Genomic DNA, 25,050 nt, shown 5'->3' with positions numbered 1-25,050 from the left:
TTATTGTTGAACACTGTACAGCCTTGTCATTTTCGCATCAACAGTAAGTAGTTTTATTATTGAACTATGTACTTCTGGAGATAGAAAGGTGTTGAATCAGCATGTTCCCCTAGAATGGAGTAAGGCTATTGATATTTTCAGAGCTGTACTACCCTAGATTAGTCACATTGAAGCATGTTCCCTTAGAATGGAGTAAGGCTATTGATATTTTCAGAGCTGTACTACCCTAGATTAGTCACATTGAAGCATGTTCCCCTAGAATGGAGTAAGGCTATTGATATTTTCAGAGCTGTACTACCCTAGATTAGTCACATTGAAGCATGTTCCCTTAGAATGGAGTAAGGCTATTGATATTTTCAGAGCTGTACTACCCTAGATTAGTCACATAGGGAAGGGATTTGTTTCTCTCTTTCCAGCTATATAATCTCCATTCAGTGCTCTGAAGAACTCTGGTATCAAAGTGCACTTCAAACTACCTGAAAATAAGACCCACTGACATCCCTTCCAGGGCACGGTACCCTTGGACTGTTGGAGGAAGTGCTATGGCTATAGGGCAAAGGTAGGATTAGATTGACCCACATTCACAATATTGTAAGATGAGATGGCTGACATTCCTTCTTGCTCTGTAAACTTGTCTTGCTGTTTTGGTCTAAACCCTCTCTCTAAAAGGCAGTTAAGAAAGACCGGGACTGTTCTGTATTATAGTACTTGGCAAATGTTTGCTTGCTGTACAGGTGCACGTCCTCTACCATTATTGAGTATTGGAGGAAATGCTTTGAATCATGAACCTAATATACTTAAAATAGACAGCTTTTTTTTCCCTCGACCAAAAATTCAATATGAGAAGTTATAATAAAGGGGAGGTAGAAGATTGGGGTCATTCTACATGGAGACATGCTTGACTGGCAGCAGACAGACGAAGACCTGGCTAAGGTGTTCACTGAGCCAAAATGGCCTCTCTTACTACCTCTCATTCATCAGAGAGAGACTCACAGAGAGAGGAGAGATGTCAGGAGGCTAAACCTGCATATTTCCTCCCTTCCGCCTCTCCTTCCCCAGGGTTATTCTATCAGGCATTCAGTGATTGACCTTCAGCCACACTCCACCTCATCTGTCAGTGTGACAGGCCCACAACCAGCGACGTGCCGGCCAGTCGCGCTCAACTCGTATCCATCTGCCTGTATAGCCTGAGCAGATGGGAACAGAGATGGGATGCTCTAAAATCCACGCTTGCCACTACACACTAGCCAAGCATATTAGTACTTGCAATTATAAACAACCACATCCCTCCCCCATCCATTTATACAGTTACAGGATAATACAGATACTGTTTGTGAGACAGAAATGTCATAGATTGCAACATAAAGTCCAGATATCGATCATTCAATCCAATCGCCACTAGTCCTCATCCTTCCAGTCATACATTTTCCATACTGTTTTAATAATATAGTTTTGCCTACATTCTTAAGGCCCTAACCAAAGTCATCTCCTTTTTGTTATTCAGCATCCCTTAGTTGCCAGGGAAATATTTCTGTAAAATACAGAAAAAGCTGAAGAAACTAAAGTAATTAGCACCTTGTCTGGTCCAGAGTGGTTCTGAACAGTTGTCACCAATAGGGAGAAAGGGAGCAGGGAAGTGCTGGGCAGCGACCAACACGTCTGAATATTTAGCCTGGTTTCTCCAGCCCTTTATGGATGTCTCCATTCTGCTTACCCAACAGACAAGACATAATTGATTTGGTGTCAGCTGCTGGATTTAGAAAACTGACCTGACCCCTGGTGCTCATCTAGACAGGCCAACCAATTTGAAGGCCTTTTGAAATTCATTGCAGCATTGGTATGCTGGCCACTGTGTCCTAGGTGTGGGGTGAAGATGATTTAAATGCAAGACGTTGTGGAGCGATGGGGATTGAATGCCACCAGAGAGACTCCTCTCGTGAGGGTGTTTTAATGACAGAGGAGTTTCATGGATTTCTTTTCACATTACGACATTGATAACAATATGTGGACACTCCTTTCGATTGGGACAAGTTCTTTGATTTCACTTCATAGAAGCAGTACGGTGCACTCAAGGTGCCCTTTTGCTTTCAGTGAGTTGTATGAGGCTGTCTGCAGCAGCAGACTATAAAATGCATAACACCCCTCCTCTGGCTGCCATCTCTACAGCAGGAAAGAAAGGGAAGGTGGTTGAGCCAGGGAGAGATAAGAGTAGGCCTATATTTTTGGGATTAGGGCCTATGTTCTTTGGGATTAGGGCCTATGTTCTTTGGGATTAGGCCAAGTTCTTTGGGATTAGGCCAAGTTCTTTGGGATTAGGCCTATTTATTTCTTGGCCTTGGTTACAGTTGGCAGGTGATCAAATAAAAGGATGCGTCTCTTTCCCAGTTTTCACACACTGGTATTTCTTCCTTTTGTTTCTCCCGACTATATTCACAGTGTCACACCATGGGAGTTTGAGAACAAAGTCTCTGAACGGGCAGATTGAACAGCCAATACTGTACAACCATTAGCCTTACTATTGAAAGATACTGTGCACCACGCTATTGTGATGTAAATTTGCAGCAAAAATATAAATTTTTACATTTGTTGACTTTTGGTAATGTTTTGCAAGTTGATATTGCGTAATTGTAAAGACAAGCTCAGAACCCTCAACACCTTCACAATTGGAATGATGTAAACTGAGTGATTTTCCACTGTAAATTTGCCCACAGTGGAGCATTCCATGTGGGCTTTGTGTATAAAATATCTTCTACGCAGAGGGTGGACATCATAGAAGAGAGGACCAAAGTCTGCTCCATGGGAACTGGACAGTGTATGTTGAAGAAAACCTACAAGTTGTGTGTGCGGTCCCTGCAGTCACCAAGCGTTCATCCACGCCTGTCATTGTCTTTAATCTCCATGGTCAAACTCTGCAGTAATGTCTGACTTGGTCTTTGTCCATCCATGACAATGGTCTGTTTCTGCGTAGACAGACTGAGCCAAGGCTGACTGTGAGTCATGTTCCACAAGAGTAGAGAGGGTTATAAATGCAGAGTTTAGTTTATTAGAGTAGTACATTTATTTGATTTCAGTTCTGTCAGTCATTTCACTAGAAGAATTGTGATGATAACTAGGTTTGTTATCTTGTATTTTATCCTGCAAGGAGCACCCATGAAATTGGTCCCTACCGTGTTTCATTTTAAAGGACACTATTATAAAAAAGAATCATGTTACAGAATGAAGACTAACACAATGCCATGATGTGTCTCAGAAGAAACAACCTTTCACCTTCACCCCCCTCCCTATCCCCCCCCCCCCCATGGTCACGGGTCCTAAGGAAGTATGAGTGTGTGGGGGGGACCTGTTTGCAGCAGCCCAAATCTACTTAGCCCCCCCCTCTGTGCTACAGCTGCCCGGTCCTGTCCTGCCAACCCATGTGCCAGGGACGTGCTCTACACAGCTCCATCTTTCAGATCAAACATCAGATTACATCAGTGTCCATTCAGACATACACAGTCACATGATGACAGTCTCAGTCCAGATACAAAGACAAATTTCAAATCTGCTGAGTCAATGAACTTGCTCTGGGTTGAGCGTTTTGCCCAGGGCAAAGAAGAGGGATGCCTGTTTTGTCAGTCTGTGTGAACGTGGCTAACTGCTATGACATTGGCAGGTTTGTTTTACACATGCAACACAGTAGCAATTAGATGTTTTAACTAGTTGACAATAGATGTGCTAAAGGCGATCCTTAATAAATACTAATGCGCACAAACACTTCAAAGATTCAGGCCTATAGATTTACCAAGAGAAATGATAGGATAAGGGGTTAAATTGGCCGCACTGTAGAGTTGTGGAGAGGGACGCCACTGTCCTATTGTATTGAAACCGTTAATGTTAGAGCAATATTTTATTTACAAGTTCATCCTGGGGTTACACTGAAGGTCTACTACTCTGTTGTCATATGTAAACTGCAGTTCCAGAGGATTAGAGTCTGGCTGAAAGACTTTTGAGGACAAGATGGCTTGAGAAAAAAAGACTCTTTGCAACACTGAAAGAATTTCACAGTACAATGGAGACCGAACAGAAAATAATGACTTGGCATAACGGAAACCTCCAGAAGACCTTATGGAGATGATCATGACGATAATAGTCTTCATAGTTAGGCCATAACTGACATAATTGACCAAAGACCTAAAAGTTGTTTACTCAGGTTAGCAGAGGTTTTTGAGCTTTAACGCTGACCAACGGGCCTGAGTAGGGGTGATGCGCTGTATACAGCTGCTCATTTGCCAGTAACTGGATGATACAGAATGTGCTGTTGCAGACAGTGCGAGACAGATTTTCCTCCAACGTGTGTGTGTGTGTGCGTGCGTGGTATTCTATGCTTGGCAGGAGAATGAGCCTGGAGAATGGAGGGCAGTGAAAGGCTTGTCGTAAACTCCCTGAAGTGGAGTCTATGTATGTCCAGTTACTGGTGATGGTGATGTAGGATTATGGAGAAGCATTAGCCAACCCCACTGTTTAAATAGAAATCCAGATTCGGCACCACCACAGGGACATGGCTGAAGGAGACTGCTGCTTGACACAACGGGAGCGTTTAATACCATTATACAGGCTGGCAAGACAACGCACCACGAATGACAACCGCACACCTTGTTCAATTACACTATCCTTCTTCAGGATCGGTGGGTCCCTTGCGGGACGGTTGAGCTAACATAGGCTAATGCGATAAGCGTGAGGCTGTAAGTAACAAGAACATTTCCCAGGACAGACATTTCTGAAATTGTCAGAAAGCTTACATTTTTGTTAATCTAACTGCACTGTCCAATTTACAGTAGCTATTACAGTGAACGAATACCATGCTATTGTTTGAGGAGAGTGCACAGTTTTGAAGAAAGTTATTAATGATCAAATTAGTTTCATTTGGGCACAAATGATACAACATTTTGAACAGGAATGCAATGGCTCATTGGATCAGTCTAAACGGTGCGCACTGCTGCCATCTAGTGGCCAAAATCCAAGTTGCACCTGTGCTGGAATAATACATTATGGCCTTACTCTTGCATTTCAAAGATGTATTATCTTTTACCAGCTCCTACATTCCTTTCACATTTCCACAAACTTTCAAATGGTACAAAGAAACTGCATAGCCTTGCTTCAGGGCCTGAGCTACAGGCAGTTAGATTTGTCATTTTAGGTGGGGGAAAAAAGGGGGGGGGGGGGATTGGTCCTTTAAAAACATACTGTTTTGCTGTGTAGCCTAATATTGGTGTGGTTGAAGAGAATGGCCATGAATATGTATCACTAATCCATCCATGGTTAGGTTATGAGTGCTTAATCATCTGTAATGACAGGGTTTTGAACAGAGAATGAACAGGTTTGAGCCCTCTGAACGAGAGGATCAAGGACATCTGACAGCATGAGCAGTTACACAGCAGTGTCTTGACACAGGATGGTCAGTCACTGAATCTGCTGAATCATTTTATCCTGCAAGGTAATGGTTGGTTGTCCTAAAGGAAGGGGACATGAGTTGCAGTTTTTACAGTTGATTCCTAAAACCTCACACCCTCTCGAGACTTTTTTTTTTTTTGTCACAACAAGCCAAACAACTAAGTTTAAATTCAATTGATTAGTTACAGACAATGCATATATGCCAGGTTGTTGGGACATTAGTGTTCTGACTGGTTCTGCTCCCTTCAATCCCACCATCTATTGTTATCGACAACATTTTTTTTACTGAATCAGAGCTACAATTTGTCATTATTTTACCACTGACCTTTTCTTTTGACATCTTATTTTTGTCTCTGCCCCTTTTGCAAAAGTACAGCATTTAGTTGTCACTCATAACAAGGTTGCAAATTTGTCACCATGACCGACTAATCATTAATTAATCTGTTATCTTGGGCTATTTGTGTCTAACAACGTTTTCCTGTGGGAAGAAAGGGTTGCTCTCATTAATGACTTGTATGACCCTATTTATTCACCATCTGGACTATAGCTTTGGCTGAGCTGCAAAGTGACACGTTGTGTTATGTCTTCATGAATGACATGGGTGGCTGGAGTCTTTGGCAATTTTTCGTGCCTTTGACACCATCTGATATAGAAGTCCTGGATGGCCGGGATCTTGGCCCCAGTGATGTACTGGGCTGTCCGCACCACCCTCTGTAGCGTTTTGTGGTCTTGGGTGGAGCATTTACCATAACAAGCGGTGATGCAGCCAGTCAAGATGCTTTCGATGGTGCAGCTATATATCTTTTTGAGAATCTGAGGGCCATTGCTAAATCTTTTCAGGCTCCTGAGGGGGAAGAGGCCATTTTGGGCCCTCTTCGCGACTGTGCTGGTGTTTGTGGACCATGTCAAGTCCTTAGTGATGTGGCCGTCAAGGAACTTTAAAGCTCTTGACCCACTCCACTGCAGCCCCGTCGATGTGGAGGGGGCCGTGCTCTCCCCTCTATCTCCTGTAGTCCACAATCAACTCCTTGGTCTTACTTTGATGTTGGAGAGGTTGCCATGGCACCACACTGCTAAGTCTCTGACCTCCTTGTAGGCGGTCTCATCGCTATTGGTGATCAGGCCTACCACCGCCATGTCGTCAGCAAACTTGGTGTTGGAGTCGGGCGTGGCCACGCAGTCGTGGGTGAACAGGAGGGGAATGTGCACACACCCTAGATGGGCACCTGTGTTAAGGGTCAGTGTGGCAAAGTGTTGTTGCCTACCTTCACCACCTGAGGTGTCCTGTCAGGAAGTCCAGGATCCAGTTAGGGAAGTGTTCAGGGTCTCGAGCTTGGAGGGGACTATGGTGTTGAACACTGAACAGCATTCTACAATAGTTATTTCCCCTCTTGTTCAGGTAGGAGAGGGCAGTGTGAAATGCAATTCCGATTTCATCTGTGGGTCTGTTGGGTGGTATACAAATTGGAGTGGCTCCACTGTGTCTGGGATGATATTGTTGACGTGTCATGACCAGCCTTTCAAAGCACTTCATAATTTCAGATGTGAGTGCTACAAGGCGATGGTTATCTTGGAGTTCTTGGGGACAATGGTGGTCAATTTGAAACATGTTGGGACTAAGGACTGGGACAAGTAGAGATGGAACATTTCTGTGAAGAAACGTACTAGCTGGTCTGTGCATGCTTTGAGAATGCGCCGTGGTATTCCGTCTGGCCCGGCAACCTTGCGAGTGTTAACCTGTTTTAAAAGTTTTACTTACATTGGCCACGGAGAGGGAGATCAGTCACCCGGAACAACAGGGGCTTTCATGTATACAGTGCATTCAGTGCACTTCTTCCACTTTTTTGTTGTGTTACAGCCTTATTATAAAATGGATTTAATTGTTTTTTTCCCCTCAATCTACACACACTAACTCATAATAACAAAGCAAAAACATTTATTTTGCAGATGTATGTCACATTTACATAAGTATTCAGACCCTTTACTCAGTACTTTGTTGAAGCACCTTAGTCAGCGATTACAGCCTTGAGTATTCTTGGGTATGATGATGCAAGCTTGGTACACCTGTATTGGGGGAGTTTCTCACATTGTTCTCTGCAGATCCTCCCGAGCTCTGTCACGTTGGATGGGGAGTGTCGCTGCACAGTTATTTTCAGGTCTCTCCAGAGATGTTCAAGTCCGGTCTCTGGTTGGGCTCCTCAAGGACATTCAGAGACTTGTCCCGAAGCCACTTCTGCGTTGTCTTGGCTGAGCGCTTAGGGTTGTTGTCCTGTTGGAAGGTGAACCGTCGCCCCCAGTCTGAGGTCCTGAGTGCTCTGGAGCAGGTTTTAATCAAGGATCTCTGTACTTTGCTCAGTTCATCTTTCCCTCGATCATGACTAGTGTCCCAGTCCTTGCCGCTGAAAAAGATCCTATAGCATGACGCTGCCACCACCATGCTTCACCGTAGGGATGGTGCCAGGTTTCCTCCAGACGTGACGCTTGGCATTCAGGCCAAAGAGTTCAATCTTGGTTTCATCAGACCAGAGAATCTTGTTTCTCATGGTCTGAGAGTCCTTTAGGTGCCTTCTGGCAAACTCCAAGAGGGCTGTCATGTGCCTTTTACTGAGGAGTGGCTTCCGTCTGGCACTCTACTATAAAGGCCTGATTGGTGGAGTGCTGCAGAGATGGGAGAACTTTCCAGAAGGACAACCATCTCCGCAGAGGAACTCTGGAGCTCTGTCACAGTGGCCGTTGGGCTTTTGGTCACTTCCCTGACCAAGGCCCTTCTCCCCTGATTTCTCAGTTTGGCTGAGTGGCCAGCTTTAGGAAGAGTCTTGGTGGTTCCAAACTTCTACCATTTTTAAGGATGATGGAGGCCACTGTGTTCTTGGGGACCTTCAATGCTGCAGAATTGTTTTTTTGTACCCTTCTCCAGATCTGTGCCTCGACACAATCCTGTCTCTGAGCTCTGCAGACAATTCCTTCGACCTCATGGCTTAGTTTTTGCTCTGTCAACTGTGGGACCTTATATAGACGTGTGTGTGCGCGCGTGCACCTTTCCAAATCATGTCCAATCAATTGAATTTACCACAGGTGGACTCCAATAAAGTTGTAGAAACATCTCAAGGATGTTCAATGGAAACAGGATGCACCTGAGCTCAATTTTGAGTCTCATTGCAAAGGGTCTGAACATTTATGTAATTAGTTTTAGTTTATACATTATTAAAAAAAACAACCTTTCCCAATTATGGGTTATTGTGTGTAGATTGTACCCTTTTTTTCATCCATTTTAGAATAAGGCTGTAAATGTACCAATGTGGAAAAGTCAAGGGGTCTGAAGACACATGGGAAGTATATCTATCTATATTGCGCACACACACAAGCTGGTTGAGAGAATGCCAAGCATCAAGGCAAAGGGTGGCTACTTTGTAGAATCTCAAATGTAAAATATTTTGATTTAACACGTTCTTGTTCTCTACATGATTCCATACGTTTTATTTCATTTTTGATGTCTTCTGTTATTCTTCAATGTTGAAAATCATAAAAAAAATAAAGAAAAACCCTTGAATGAGTAGGTGTGTCCAAACTTTTGACTGGTACTGTGTGTGTGTGTGTACAGTTGAAGTTGGAAGTTTACATACACCTTAGCCAAATGCATTTAAACTTAGTTTTTCACAATACCTGACATTTTAATCCTCATAAATATTCCCTGTTTTACTATATTTTAAGAATGTGAAATGTCAGAATAATAGTTGAATAATTTATTTCAGCTTTTATTTCTTTCATCACATTCCCAGTGGGTCAGAATTTTACATACACTCAATTAGTATTTGGTAGCATTGCCTTTAAATAGTTTAACTTCGGTCAAATGTTTCGGGAAGCCTTCCACAGTCTTCCTACAAAAGTTGGGTGAATTTTGGCCCATTCCTCCTGACAGAGCTGGTGTAACTGAGTCAGGTTTGTAGGCCTCCTTGCTCGCACACGCTTTTTCATTTCTGCCGACACATTTTCTATAGGATTGAGGTCAGGGCTTTGTGATGGCCACTCCAATACCTTGACTTTTTGTTGTTTTGTCTTTAAGCTGTTTTGCCACAACTTTGGAAGTATGCTTGGAGTCATTGTCCATTTGGAAGACCCATTTGCGACCAAGCTTGAACTTTTTGGGATATGGGGCAGCATTTTCACTTTTGGATGAATTGCGTGCCCCGAGTGAACTGCCTCCTACTCTGTCCCAGATGCTAATATATGCATGTTATTATTAATATTGGATAGAAAACACTCTGAACTTTCTAAAACTGTTTGAATGATGTCTGTGAGTATAACAGAACTCATATGGCAGGCGAAAACCTGAGAAAAATCCAACCAGGAAGTGGGACATCTGAGGTTTGTAGTTTTTCAAAGCTTGGTCAACCGAATACACAGTGGGATATGGATAAAGTTGCACTTTCTACAGCTTCCACTAGATGTCAACCGTCTTTAAAAACTTGAATGAGGATTCTACTATAAAGGAGGGGCTCATGAGACCTGTTTGTCAGTGGTCTGGCAGAGTGTCTCAGGCTTGTGACGTGCGCTCCCGACAGTGACCTCTCGTTCCAGTGCTTTTCTTCAGACATAGGAATCCTCCGTTTGGAACATTATTGATGTTTTATGTTATAAACATCCTAACGATTGATTCCATACATCATTTGACTTGTTTCTACGACCGGTAACGTGAACTTTTCGAGTTTGTCTGGATGAAGTGCTTGCGACTCATTAAGATGAATTAGTGAGCTAAACACGCTAACAACAAGTGGCTATTTGGACATAAATGATAAACTTTATGGAACAAATCAGTCATTTATTGTCGAACTGGAATTCCTGGGAGTGCCTTCTGATGAAGATCATCAAAGGTAAGTGAATATTTATGGTGTTATTTCTCAAGGTCGGCCGATTCTGATTTTATTTTATTTTTTCAACGCCGATACCGATTTTATTGGAGGACCAAAAAAAGCCAATGCCGATTAATCTGACTATTTATAAAAATATTTGTTTTATTTTAATTTGTAATAATGACAATTACAGCAATACTGAATGAACACTAATTTTAACTTAATACATCAATAAAATCAATTTATAGCCTCAAATAAATAATGAAACGTTCAATTTGGTTTATATAATGCAAAAACAAAGTGTCAGAAGTAAAAGTGCAATATGTGCCATGTAAAAACATTTACTTTCCTTGTTCAGAACATGAGAACATATGAAAGCTGGTGCTTCCTTTTAACATAAGTCTTCAATATTCCCAGGTAAGTTTTAGGTTGAGGTTATTAAAGGAATTATAGGACTATTTCTCTCTACCATTTGTATTTCATATACCTTTGACTATTGGATGTTCTTATAAGCACTTTAGTATTGCCAGTGTAACGGTATAGCTTCCGTCCCTCTCCTCGCCCCTACCTGAGCTCGAACCAGGAACACATCGACAGCAGCCACACTCAAAGCAGCGTTACCCATCGCCCCACAAAAGCCCCGCGGCCCTTGCAGAGCAAGGGGAATAACTACTCCAAGTCTCAGAGCAAGTGATGTTTGAAACGCTGTTAGCACGCACCCCACTAACTAGCTAGCCATTTCACATTGGTTACACCAGCCATTAGGCTAATAGGCTTGAAGTCATAAACAGCGCTGTACTTGCGAAGAGCTGCTGGCAAAACTCACAAAAGTGCTGTTTGAATGAATGCTTACGAGCCTGCTGCTGCCTACCATTACTCAGTGAGACTGCTCTATCAAATCATAGACTTTATTATAAATTAACTTCCTGACTGATGTCCTGAGATGTTGCTTCAATATATCCACATAATTTTCCTCCCTCATGATGCCATCTATTTTGAGAAGTGCACCAGTCCCTCCTGCAGCAAAGCACCCCCACAACATGACGTTGCCACCCCCGTGCTTCACGGTTGGGATGGTGTTCTTCGGCTTACAAGCGTACCCCTTTTTCCTTCAAAAATAATGGTCATTATGGCCAAACCGTTCTATTTTTGTTAAATCAGACCAGAGGACACTTCTCCAAAAACTACGATCTTTGTCCCCATGTGCAGTTGCAAACCGTAGTCTGGCATTTTTATGGCGGTTTTGCAGCAGTGGCTTCTTCCTTGCTGAGCGGCCTTTCCGGTTATGTCTCTATAGGACTTGTTTTATTGTGGATATAGCTACTTTTGTACCCGTTTCCTCCAGCATCTTCACAAGGTCCTTTGCTGTTATTCTGGTATTGATTTGCACTTTTCACACCAAAGTACGTTAATCTCTAGGAGACTGAATGCATCTCCTTCCTGAGCAGTATGAATGCTGCGTGTTCCCATGGTGTTTATACTTCCGTACTATTGTTTGTACAGGTGAACGTGGTACCTTCACCCGTTTTGGAAATTGCTCCCAAGGATGAACCAGACTTGTGGAGGTCTACAAAAACATTTTCTGAGCTCTTAGCTGATTTTCCTATTGTGTCAAGCAAAGACTGCCTGAGTTTGAAGGTTGGCCTTGAAATACATCCACAGGTGGACCTCCAATTGGGGCGGCAGTGTAGCCTAGTGGTTAGAGCATTGGACTAGTAACCGAAAGGTTGCAAGTTCAAATCCCCGAGCTGACAAGGTTCAAAATCTGTCGTTCTGCCCCTGAACAGGCAGTTAACCCACTGTTCCTAGGCCGTCATTGAAAATAAGAATTTGTTCTTAATTAACTGACTTGCCTAGTAAAATAAAGGTAAAAAAATTTTTTTACTCATGATGTCAATTAGCCTATCAGAAGCTTCTAAAGCCATGACATAACTGGAATTTTCCAAGCTGTTTAAAGGCACAGTCAATTTAGTGTATGTAAACTTCTGACCCACTGGAATTGTGAAATAATCTGTCTGTAAACAACTATTGGAAAATTTCTGGAGTGGTTGAAAAACATGTTTTAATGACTCCAACCTAAGTGTATGTAAACTTCCGACTTCAACTGTGTGTGTGTGTGTGAGAGAGAATGTTGACAGGCTTTATTTTTTTTCACCTCTATTTAACCAGGTAGGCTATTTGAGAACAAGTTCTCATTTACAACTGTGACCTGGCCAAGATAAAGCAAAGCAGTGCGACACAAACAACAACACAGAGTTACAGATGGAATAAACAAGTGTACAGTCAATAACAAAGTAGAAAGTCTATATACAGTGTGTGTAAATGGCAGGAGCTAAGGCAATGAATAGGCCATGGTACCGAATTAATGACAATTTAGCAAATTAACACTGGAGTGATAGATGAGCAGATGATGATGTGCAAATAGAAATACTGGTGTGCAAAAGAGCAGAAAAGTAAATAAAAATTATTTGGGGATGAAGTAGGTAGATTGGATGGGCTATTTACAGATGGGCTATAGACAGCTGCAGCGATCGGTTAGCTGCTCAGATAGCTGATGTTTAAAGTTAGCGAGGGAAATATAAGTCTCCAGCTTCAGTGAATTTTGAAATTCGTTCCAAGTCATTGGGAGCAGAGAACTGGAAGGAAAGGCTGCCAAAGGAGGTGTTGGCTTTGGGGATGACCAGTGAGATATACCTGCTGGAGCGTGTGCAACTGGTGGGTGTTTTTATGGTGACCAGTGAGCTGAGAACGCGGAGCTGTACCTAGCAAAGACTTATATATCAAATCAAATTTATATATATAGCCTTTCTTACATCAGCTGATATCTCAAAGTGCTGTACAGAAACCCAGCCTAAAACCCCAAACAGCAAGCAATGCAGGTGTAGAAGCACGGTGGCTAGGAAAAACTCCCTAGAAAGGCCAAAACCTAGGACGAAACCTAGAGGAACCAGGCTATGAGCCCTCTTCTGGCTGTGCCGGGTCGAGATTATAACAGAACATGGCCAGGATGTTCAAATGTTCATAAATGACCAGCATGGTCAATTAATAATAATAATAATAATCACAGTGGTTGTCGAGGGTGCAGCAAGTCAGCACCTCAGGAGTAAATGTCAGTTGGCTTTTCATAGCCGATCATTAAGAGTATCTCTCTCACTCCTGCTGTCTCTAGAGAGTTAAACAGCAGGTCTGGGACAGGTAGCACGTCCGGTGAACAGGTCAGGATTCCATAGCCGCAGGCAGAACAGTTGAAACTGGAGCAGCAGCATGGCCAGGTAGACTGGGGGCAGCAAGGAGTCATCATGCCAGGTAGTCCTAGGGCTCAGGTCCTCTGAGAGAATTAGAGAGAGCATACTTAAATTCACACAGGACACCGGATAAGACAGAAGTACTCCAGATATAACAAACTGACCCCAGCCCCCGACACACAAACTACTGCAGCATAAATACTGGAGGCTGAGACAGGAGGGGTCAGGAGACACTGTGGCCCCATCCGATGATACCCCCAGACAGGGCCAAACAGCAAGGATATAACCCCACCCGCTTTGCCAAAGCAGAGCCCCCACACCACTAGAGGGATACCTTCAACCACCAACTTACCATCCTGAGACAAGGCCGAGTATAGCCCACAAAAATCTCCGCCACGGCACAACCCAAGGGGGTTGCCAACCCAGACGGGAAGATCACGTCAGTGACTCAACCCACTCAAGTGGCGCACCCCTCCTATGGACGGCATGAAAGAGCACCAGTAAGCCAGTGTAATAGGGTTAGAGGTAGAGAATCCCAGTGGAAAGAGGGGAACCGGCCAGGCAGAGACAGCAAGGGCAGTTCGTTGCTCCAGAGCCTTTCCGTTCACCTTCACACTCCTGCGCCAGACTACACTCTATCATATGACCCACTGAAGAGATGAGTCTTCAGTAAAGACTTAAAGGTTGAGACCAAGTCTGCGTCTCTCACATAGGTAGGCAGACCATTTCATAAATAAACTCCAGGATGACCTGGAGCCAGTTGGTCTGGCGACGAGAGCATACAGGTCGCGGCAGCTTTCCAATCTTTAGGAATCTCGGACAATACGAAAGAGGTTGATCAGACTGGTAATAGGGGTTGCAGCAATGGCGGCGGATAATTTTAGAATGAGGGTCCAGATTGTCTAGCCCAGGTGAGTTGTACGGGTCCAGAATATCTGTTATCTGGATTTGGGTGAAGGAGGAGCTGGGGAGGCTTGGGCAAGAAGCTGCGTTGTGTGGGGAACTGTTGGCCGGGGTTGGGGTAGCCAGGAGGAAAAGGGAGAAGCTATTGTCGACCCAATCGTATTTTACTGTAAGCCTAAATATCATACCAAATCTCAAAATATGGGAAGGGAGTGTTTCAGTATGACTGATCAGGGAAGTTTGATGAGAATGACCGTTCCAGATTAGACCCTCATAAGAAAGATGGGCCAGCATATTGCCCACTGTCAACTTCGGCCCATGATGCAACACTGTTGGAATGTTCCCTTCTTGAATGTGGAATGCCGCAGCAGCAGCCCTATGGCCTACTCCTATCTCAATAGTTTCTTGTCTTCCTCTGAGTCTGGTGGGCCTTGCTTGTGTCCTCCAGAAACTCCCAGAGGAATGCCATCCCTCTGAGCTAGATTGTGCCCCTAAATGCGAGCCCCTGGCCTGGTACAGCTTCCTATCCAGCTGCTTGTATGTCCTACATGTCATCCTTCAGACATTCAATTGACTAACATACAAAGGAAGGTAGCCCAGCAGTTTGGTGCTTTAGCGAATTCCACTAACCTTTTTGTTGTCATGCCATTCTTGTTTGTATGACAACCGAACATGACAGAAGACTGATAGATGTGCAATCCACAGTAACCGAATTGTGCCGAGACTAAAATGTTTAACTTTAAAATGTATGCCAAAACAAAAAACATTTATTTCAAAGTTTAACAAACTTAGAATACAAACCATACAACTCTGCACAAGGACTACTTTTATCCATTTACACTGAACAATTTTACAAAACAAATAATTTTACTGGAAGAACTGTGCAGATGCGAAATCTCCTTCTGTTTATCTCCTTTATGTTTTCCAAAAACTCTTTAAATATCTGTTCCGAATTAAGATTCAAAGATGTCTGCAGAAACAATGGGGGTGTGAGCTATGACATGACACCTTGACTTTAAAAAAATGATCTTTCGGTTATTGAGCGACAGTAAGTGAAGTGGATTTACACCAGGTATCAAAATTGTGGTAATGGAATTACGTGATGGGTCCCTGATCTGTACACACAGAAATGGAAATGCATAATTATGGATATGAATGTCATTCTCAGGTAAATAGGTGCTGAAAGTTTAAAAAAAATATATGCAATACCCTCCTTTGCATATTTGGGTATTTATTTTAAACAAGATTTGGTTGGTCTGGACCGGACCAAATCTCAACCAATCATATAAACATCTGTTTTTAATAAGTTTGGCCATCAAAGAACAGCACAGAAGAGGAGTACAATACAGTTCATTATAGTGTGCTCAACTCTAGTAGGGCTGGGCAATATGGACAATATATATCACAATTTAAAATATATCATGGTATTTTTAGATTTGAATAATAAAAGTTGTACATTGGCTGGCTTTGAGTAGTGAGTGATCCTAGGGTGGCAACACATACATTATAAGGGATTTAAATGAATCTTTCTTTCTTTTGTTTGTTTTATACTGTTCAATTCAACTTCAACCAAAACAAATGTCAGCACTTTTGTCATTTCTGAATTTCCTGCACTCAATTGCAGTGGTGGAAAAAGTACCCAATTGTCATACTTGAGTAAAAGTAAAGATGCCTTTTTAATAGAAAATGACTCGAGTACAAGTCAATCAGTAAAATTCTACTAGAGTAAAAGTATTTTGTTTAAAATATACTTAAGTATCAAAAGAAAGTAGAAATTATTTCAAATTCCTTATATTATTAAACAAACCAGGTGGCACCAAATTTGTTTTTATTTACGGATAGCCAGGAGCACACTCAAACTCAGACATAATTTACAAACAAAGCGTTTGAGTCCTCCAGATCAGAGGTAGTAGATGACCAGGGATGTTCTCTTGACAAGTGTGTGAATTGGACCATTTTCCTGCCCTGCTAAGGTTTCAAAATGTAATGAGTACTTTTAGGTGTCAGGGAAATGTCTGAAGTAAAACGTACAGTATTTTCTTTGGGAATATAGTAAAGTAAAAGTTGCCAAAAATAGCAAAGTAAAGATTACCCCAAAAAAAACGACATAAGTAGTACTTAAGTAAAAATACTTAAGTACTTTACACCACTGCTCAGTTGAGAGAATTTTCATACTGCCATGTAAGGCTGTACAATACGGGCAAATCTAGGATTAACCAAATATTGCGATTTGACTTGCGAATTATAGCAGAACTGTTGTAATAATGGAAATATATTGACTATTCTAATTCTATAGTTAGAATATAACAGTGGGCACTTTGAATACCGTTTTGTTTGAGATGACAATGAATTAAAATGTCAGGGAGGAGTTATTGTGACAGGGTAGGAACCAAAGTGCTGATAAGTGTTTCCTAGAGGACCTTATAAGTTTTGCCTATATTGCATGTTTTCTCCTAGCCACTTCTTGTAGCTAACATATCCTTGCTTTGCATATTCCTCTTTGATTTAGATGATACTGTTGCACATACAACATGCTAATTTAAGTCTACACCATCACTGGTATTATCAGGCTGTATTAGCTTGCAACGTTTGCTCTTACTCAGTACATTTTATTAGCTAGCTAGCTATTAGCATTAGCGGCTAACGATTAGAGTCTTACAAGATTTAGGGCAACTAGCTAAGAAAATACAAACTAGCTGTTTGCTGATGTAAGAAACATAAACGAATAGTGTCATTATAGAACGATAATTGATTACTATTAAGAAGCAAAGTGAAAACAGCATTGTCATTAACATTGTGGCATGTGCTGCATTGACCATGCAGACTGAACGCAAGTGTCTCATTGAGGAACAACAATTGCGCTCCTTGAGTGGCAGGGGGCGTAGCTAGGTCTGTGTGGAAAGTAACACCGAGAGAGAGAGCGAAGAGCAATGACTCAAGTAGCGAAGAAAACTAAACAAATTGACATCACACATGGCGTATCACATTTAACAAACCAAACATTCAAATACCAGTATAGAAAGTAACCCAACCCGGTCCCTGCCTCAATACCGGTATATCATAAAATATGGTATACTGCACAGCCCTAAACTCTAGTGCTCTCTATTGTAGTGTTAGGATACCATAATGTTTACTTCGATTCCAGGTTTAGTATCACAATGCTCGATACCACGGCAAGAAAATAAGGCATAATAGCAAAAGTTACAGAATGGGTCTTTATCCAGACAGAAAGTAAGCTACTACTCTAATTGGGCATCTATTTTCATTTTGCCATAATTGTTTTACTTCAACATTTTTCAGAGATAGCCATGTATGCATTTAATGAATCGATTATGCAATCAATTTAACTTTTTTACTAATCTAACTACATAACAATGTCATTTATTTTGATAAACTGGGTAAATCAAGATATTGTCTAGGCATAACAGGGTTTCTGTTAGGAAATTGCTGTCCTGGACATTTTCACTGGCAGCATTTTAATTTGAGAAATTTATCAGTCACATAAATTGGGTGCGTAACCTGATTAGGGCGTCCACCCGGGGTGCTCAGAATGACAGAAATTACATTTGGATGATGGTTATTCATCTTAACAGAACATGCAACTCGAGGAAGAGCACTTTGAAGATGTTAGAATAACTGCCACATGTACTTTTCCTCAGCCTAGAAGATGAGTAATGAACAGCAAAATCACTAGCCTATGCCAATCTAACATACAAACGCTTTGAATAACACATTCACTACATGGAACAACAGTCCCTTCAAAAAAAAGTCTATGGGAAGTTTGTTCTGAAGTGTCTGTCCTAATATGAGAGAATTTTTAACCCTTTTATATTTGGCACTAAACAGTCTTTTATGTTTTATTTATTTATATATATATATACACTGTACTTCCATAAAATGTTTTTGGCTGGTACCGGGGGACTTTCAGACGAGAGGTTTGTGGGCGTCCTAGAACTAAACAGCCGATATGTTTGTGAGAATCTCTCCTTTCCACAAAGGGGTCGTAGTAGTGTGTAGCCCAAACTGTTCAGACGCTACAGAAAGAAGTTGGCAGATCAGCTGTACCGACTTCAGACACTTGTGGGGGTCGTAGAGCAAAACGGACAACACCATTGTGTTCATCTTTCCATAGAGGGAAGTAGTTTTAGAGATGTATTAGGCTAAAACGTTCAGGCGATTTTTGTGAGAACAATTTTCGGGATGTATTATGGTCTGATAAACACTGTTCCAGCTCTGTCACCTTTCACCGCAGAAGTGCGACATAGGCGGATGTGGTGGATTGAGACTGATCCAATGCTAAAAAAGCACATCTCTAGCTTCAACTGATAGATTTTTATGCTGACATCGACCTTAGGCGGCTTTAACCATTTTGAGATTTAAAAAGGCTCATATGCACAATTTAACCAGGCGCTTCAGTTTGACTTCCCAACTAAGTACATATAGCTAGCTAGTTAACACTTCATTTTAGCCAGAAATTGCAAAGAAAAGACATTCTAGCTGTTTGCAGACAGTAAGATAAATCAAATAAAATGTTATTTGTCACATACACATGGTTAGCAGATGTTAATGCCAGTGTAGCGAAATGCTTGTGCTTCTAGTTCCGACAATGCAGTAATAACCAACAAGTAATCTAACTAACAATTCCTAAACTACTGTCTTATACACAGTGTAAGGGGATAAAGAATATGTACATAAGGATATATGAATGAGTGATGGTACAGAGCAGCATAGGCAAGATACAGTAGATGGTATCGAGTACAGTATATACATATGAGATGAGTATGTAAACAAAGTGGCATAGTTAAAGTGGCTAGTGATGCATGTTTTACATAAGGATGCAGTCGATGATATAGAGTACAGTATATACGTATGCATATGAGAAGAATAATGTAGGGTAAGTAACATTATATAAGGTTGCATTGTTTAAAGTGGCTAGTGATATATTTACATTTCCCATCAATTCCCATTATTAAAGTGGCTGGAGTTGAGTCAGTGTCAGTGTGTTGGCAGCAGCCACTCAATGCTAGTGGTGGCTGTTTAACAGTCTGATGGCCTTGAGATAGAAGCTGTTTTTCAGTCTCTCGGTCCCAGCTTTGATGCACCTGTACTGACCTCACCTTCTGGATGATAGCGGGGTGAACAGGCAGTGGCTCGGGTGGTTGATGTCCTTGATGATCTTTATGGCCTTCCTGTAACATCGGGTGGTGTAGGTGTCCTGGAGGGCAGGTAGTTTGCCCCCGGTGATGCGTTGTGCAGACCTCACTACCCCCTGGAGAGCCTTACGGTTGAGGGCGGAGCAGTTGCCGTACCAGGCGGTGATACAGCCCGCCAGGATGCTCTCGATTGTGCATCTGTAGAAGTTTGTGAGTGCTTTTGGTGACAAGCCGAATTTCTTCAGCCTCCTGAGGTTGAAGAGGCGCTGCTGCGCCTTCTTCACGATGCTGTCTGTGTGAGTGGACCAATTCAGTTTGTCTGTGATGTGTATGCCGAGGAACTTAAAACTTGCTACTCTCCACTACTGTTCAATCGATGTGGATAGGGGGGTGTTCCCTCTGCTGTTTCCTGAAGTCCACAATCATCTCCTTAGTTTTGTTGACGTTGAGTGTGAGGTTATTTTCCTGACACCACACTCCGAGGGCCCTCACCTCCTCCCTGTAGGCCGTCTCGTCGTTGTTGGTAATCAAGCCTACCACTTGTGTCGTCCGCAAACTTGATGATTGAGTTGGAGGCGTGCATGGCCACGCAGTCGTGGGTGAACAGGGAGTACAGGAGAGGGCTCAGAACGCACCCTTGTGGGGCCCCAGTGTTGAGGATCAGCGGGGAGGAGATGTTGTTACCTACCCTCACCACCTGGGGGCGGCCGTCAGGAAGTCCAGTACCCAGTTGCACAGGGCGGGGTCGAGACCCAGGGTCTCGAGCTTGATGACGAGCTTGGAGGGTACTATGGTGTTGAATGCCGAGCTGTAGTCGATGAACAGCATTCTCACATAGGTATTCCTCTTGTCCAGATGGGTTTATGCAGTGTGGTTGAGATTGCAACGTCTGTGGACCTATTTGGGCGGTAAGCAAATTGGAGTGGGTCTAGGGTGTCAGGTAGGGTGGAGGTGATATGGTCCTTGACTAGTCTCTCAAAGCACTTCATGATGACGGAAGTGAGTGCTACGGGGCGGTAGTCGTTTAGCTCAGTTACCTTAGCTTTCTTGGGAACAGGAACAATGGTGGCCCTCTTGAAGCATGTGGGAACAGCAGACTGGTATAGGGATTGATTGAATATGTCCGTAAACACACCAGCCAGCTGGTCTGCGCATGCTCTGAGGGCGCGGCTGGGGATGCCGTCTGGGCCTGCAGCCTTGCGAGGGTTAACACGTTTAAATGTTTTACTCACCTCGGCTGCAGTGAAGGAGAGACCGCATGTTTCCGTTGCAGGCCGTGTCAGTGGCACTGTATTGTCCTCAAAGCGGGCAAAAAAGTTATTTAGTCTGCCTGGGAGCAAGACATCCTGGTCAGTGACTGGGCTGGATTTCTTCCTGTAGTCCGTGATTGACTGTAGACCCTGCCACATGCCTCTTGTGTCTGAGCCGATGAATTGAGATTCTAATTTGTCTCTGTACTGACGCTTAGCTTGTTTGATAGCCTTACGGAGGGAATGGCTGCACTGTTTGTATTCAGTCATGTTACCAGACACCTTGCCCTGATTGAAAGCAGTGGTTCGCGCTTTCAGTTTCACGCAAATGCTGCCATCAATCCACGGTTTCTGGTTAGGGAATGTTTTAATCGTTGCTATGGGAACGACATCTTCAACGCACGTTCTAATGAACTCGCATACCGAATCAGCGTATTCGTCAATGTTGTTATCTGACACAATACGAAACATGTCCCAGTCCACGTGATGGAAGCAGTCTTGGAGTGTGGAGTCAGCTTGGTCGGACCAGCGTTGGACAGACCTCAGCGTGGGAGCTTCTTTTTTTAGTTTTTGTCTGTAGGCAGGTATCAGCAAAATGGAGTCGTGGTCAGCTTTTCCGAAAGGGGGGCGGGGCAGGGCCTTATATGTGTCGCGGAAGTTAGAGTAACAGTGATCCAAGGTTTTTCCGCCCCTGGTTGCGCAATCGATATGCTGATAAAATTTAGGGAGTCTTGTTTTCAGATTAGCCTTGTTAAAATCCCCAGCAACAATGAATGCAGCCTCCGGATAAATGGTTTCCAGTTTGCAAAGAGTTAAATAAAGTTCGTTCATAGCCATCGATGTGTCTGCTTGGGGGGGATATATACGGCTGTGATTATAATCGAAGAAAATTCTCTTGGTAGATAATGCGGTCTACATTTGATTGTGAGGAATTCTAAATCAGGTGAACAGAAGGATTTGAGTTCCTGTATGTTTCTTTCATCGCACCATGCCTCGTTAGCCATAAGGCATACACCCCCACCCCTCTTCTTACCAGAAAGGTGTTTGTTTCTGTCGGCGCGATGCGTGGAGAAACCCGTTGGCTGCACCGCTTCGGATAGCGTCTCTCCAGTGAGCCATGTTTCCGTGAAGCACAGAACGTTACAGTCTCAAACTAATAGTGTATTGAACGCATGTGGATTTATATTAACAAGCAAAATGGAAAAAATATATGGCAAATAGAAACTAGATCTGAAATAGATGGGAAATAATAAAGGAAAATATATTTTAAAAAGTGTGTGGACACCAAAAAATATATGGTGGATGCGAAATGACGCGGTGAATTACATTGATGGAAGCTACAATCTATCTGCAATAGTAAAGCTGATCTACCCCCTTAAAAAAAGGTGGAAAGCAGCATTGTTATCACCAACATCTTGTCATCTGCAGCATTGACCATGCAGACTGCAAGTGGTTGCTCTCCTTGAAGGAAGGGACGGGGCTGGGTGTGTGTAGAGGGAGAGAGATGACTCAAGTAGCTAACGGAGTAAACTATAAAACTGACATTACACATGGCGTAACACATTTAACAAACCAAACATTGAAATAGTGTTATACAAGGTAAAGTAAAAACCCAAACCGGTCCGTGCGTCAATACCGGTACATAGGAAAATATGGTCGCTTTGTCGTTATGGGGTATTGTGTGTAGATTGATTGAGGAACATTTTTTTTCTTTAATCCATTTTAGAATAAGGCTGTAACGAAATGTGGAAAACGTCAAAGGGTCTGAATACTTTCCGTATGCACTGTATGCCTTTAATTTCTCCAAAATATAGACCTATCTTTCATTTCACAACAGATTTAACATGCACCTATGAACTTCACATCTTGGTGCTCATGGTTCCTTTTACATGGTAAATTCTGTCTTTCAATTCTACTCCAGTTTTTTGAGCATGAACAACCTATTGTTTCATCCTGAATTTGTCATCCATGATGCACCATCTTCTCAGCTACCCCTCCTGGCTCAGAGGTGGTGGTTTACAGCAGCAGGCACTTCTTTACCGGTGTTCTGTGAGCTGTGCTCAATGACCACGCTGAAGATGGGATGGCCTGTGGTGTGAAGACTGTTTTTATGCTTTAACTGTCTCTGACAGGGCTACTGTCATTCTTAGAAAACCACACAGGCCCTCTGTTTCCTCAGCTGTTTGTCTCTCTGCTCTAATGCTTTTCATTTAGTACTGCGAGCGGGCACACACTCAGACTGCCTTTTCTCCTCTCGATCAACCTCTGTCTGGAGCACTCACAATCTGCCATTTCCTCTCTATATATCAGCAATGTAACACCATTTTCTCTCATAGTACAGCCATTCCTCTGCCCTCCATTAATGTGTATGATGGATGTTCTGAGAGTTCGGGGCCTAATGGCTGGTTGAGATGTGTTGAGAGGCAGGCCATTGATCCTTCCCAGTAGTAGAACAAACAGTTTTTTGCATTTTGTAAATCCTTTGCTGCCTTTCTCCCAATCTTGGCAGCTGGGCCTGCAGCTTCTTCCCATACTTCACAAGTTAGGGATTTATAGAGATGGAGCATGTACAGTCAGGTCTAAAATGATTAGCACCCTTGATAAAGATGAGCAAAAAAGATAAATAAATAATATAAATATTGAGTTCTTGTATTTCCCCCCCCCCCCCCAAGAAAGAATATTGGTAAATTATTTTATACTAATATTTGCTCAGAGGAAGTGATTTTACAAAATCTCAAAAAGATAAGGGTCAAAATTGTTACCCCTGTGTAATACTTGAGCACCCTCCCCTTGCAAGGATAACGACACTGAGCCCTTTTCTAATGATTTGAGATTGGAGAACATGTTGGGAGGGATCTTAGACCATTCCTCCATACAGAATCCTTCCAGATCCTTGATTTCTTTCATCTGCACTTATGGACTGCCCTCTTCAATTCAAACCACAGGTTTTCAATGGGGTTCAAGTCCGGAGACTGACATGGCCATTGCAAAATTTAGATTTTTGTGGTCAGTAAAAGAAATTTGGGTTGAGTTTTGATTTTTACATGGCGTTATTTTCTTCCTAGAAGGTCCACTTACGGCCTCCTGGCAAAGTTCATGATGCTGTTGACTTTAAAGATGTAATGTGTAACTTTTTCAGTGACCTGACCGAATTCACATAGAAATGTGAGTTATAGATCTGTCATTCTCATTGAAAGTAAGTCTAAGATGCGGTCGACCTGTTCTATGTGCACAAAGTTTTTTGTGTGCCTTTTTTAAAAACTTTTGTATACCAGCTTCAAATACAATATATTTGGTTATGATATATATATATATATGAATGAATGAATGAGAGAGTATAAATATGCTTAGCAATGGGATGATCTTGTATGCTGTGCTCTTCCCTACGGAACAGCACACAGTGTGAGATAATGACACAAATCCTTTACCAGGGCCAAGCTCTCTAATTACCCCTGCTCTTCTGGGGAGAGAACGGACCATATTAACCATCTATTAACGTTCCACCCTCTAGAACCCAGCCTGTTTTCACCGTCCTGGTGCTCATACACGGCATACATGTACACCTCTGTAATCCTGTTTTTATGGTATTATGTCTTTGTTGTCAATAAAGTCAAAGGCCCCACATGACGTATCATTGTAACTGGGATATAGAGGAGAGGAGATGGGAGTGCCTTATTTAAAACCCTTTCCCCATGTGCAATGCCCTTTATGTCAATGTTCAGCTGATCTACTACGATTAAAAACCTCTGAAGTGCTTTATTTAACCTCTCCGTCTCTCTGTACAGAGGACGGACCCTCAGCTCCTGGCCCAGTTCTACTATGCTGATGAGGAGCTCAACCAGGTGGCCACAGAACTGGACAGCCTAGATGGGAGGAAGGAGCCTCAGAGGTGTACGCTGCTGGTCAACCAGTTCAGATCCTGTCAGGTAAGAATCTATAGGGGTTGACACTGGTTAATTTCAGTACCCTCGGAATACTGCCACAATTCTGTAGCTGGTCTCTTATTGTTTCATTTCACCATGCTTTTAATTTCTAATTTCCAGCTCCATAAATTTGTAAAACTCCATCCGACATTTCATTTGAGAGTTAATGCTGTAACCCAGTTAGGCAGAGAGCACTTGAAGAGTCCACCATGCCAATTAAAGTGAGGTATTGAAGTTTGACCTCAAATGTTTAAAACTATGACAACAAACTCTACAACAGGGGAGTTTGAACTGCA

The 25,050-nt window shown here is 42.6% G+C and overlaps 1 protein-coding gene across 2 annotated transcripts in view; it reads left to right on the top strand.

Moving 5' to 3' along the window:
* LOC135508155 (lateral signaling target protein 2 homolog) overlaps window positions 1-25,050 on the top strand; it is a 56,927-nt gene that overhangs the window by 10,391 nt on the left and 21,486 nt on the right. For both annotated transcript variants that reach the window (XM_064928170.1, XM_064928169.1), the window contains exon 2: window positions 24,617-24,757. In XM_064928170.1, coding sequence (XP_064784242.1) covers window positions 24,617-24,757 — 141 coding nt within the window. The remainder of the gene's footprint in view (window positions 1-24,616; window positions 24,758-25,050) is intronic.

Source organism: Oncorhynchus masou, chromosome 21 (assembly GCF_036934945.1).
Source record: "Oncorhynchus masou masou isolate Uvic2021 chromosome 21, UVic_Omas_1.1, whole genome shotgun sequence".
Lineage (NCBI taxonomy): Eukaryota > Metazoa > Chordata > Actinopteri > Salmoniformes > Salmonidae > Oncorhynchus > Oncorhynchus masou.
The sequence above is the reverse complement of the archived record's forward strand: the minus strand, read 5'-3'. Positions and strand labels throughout refer to the sequence as shown.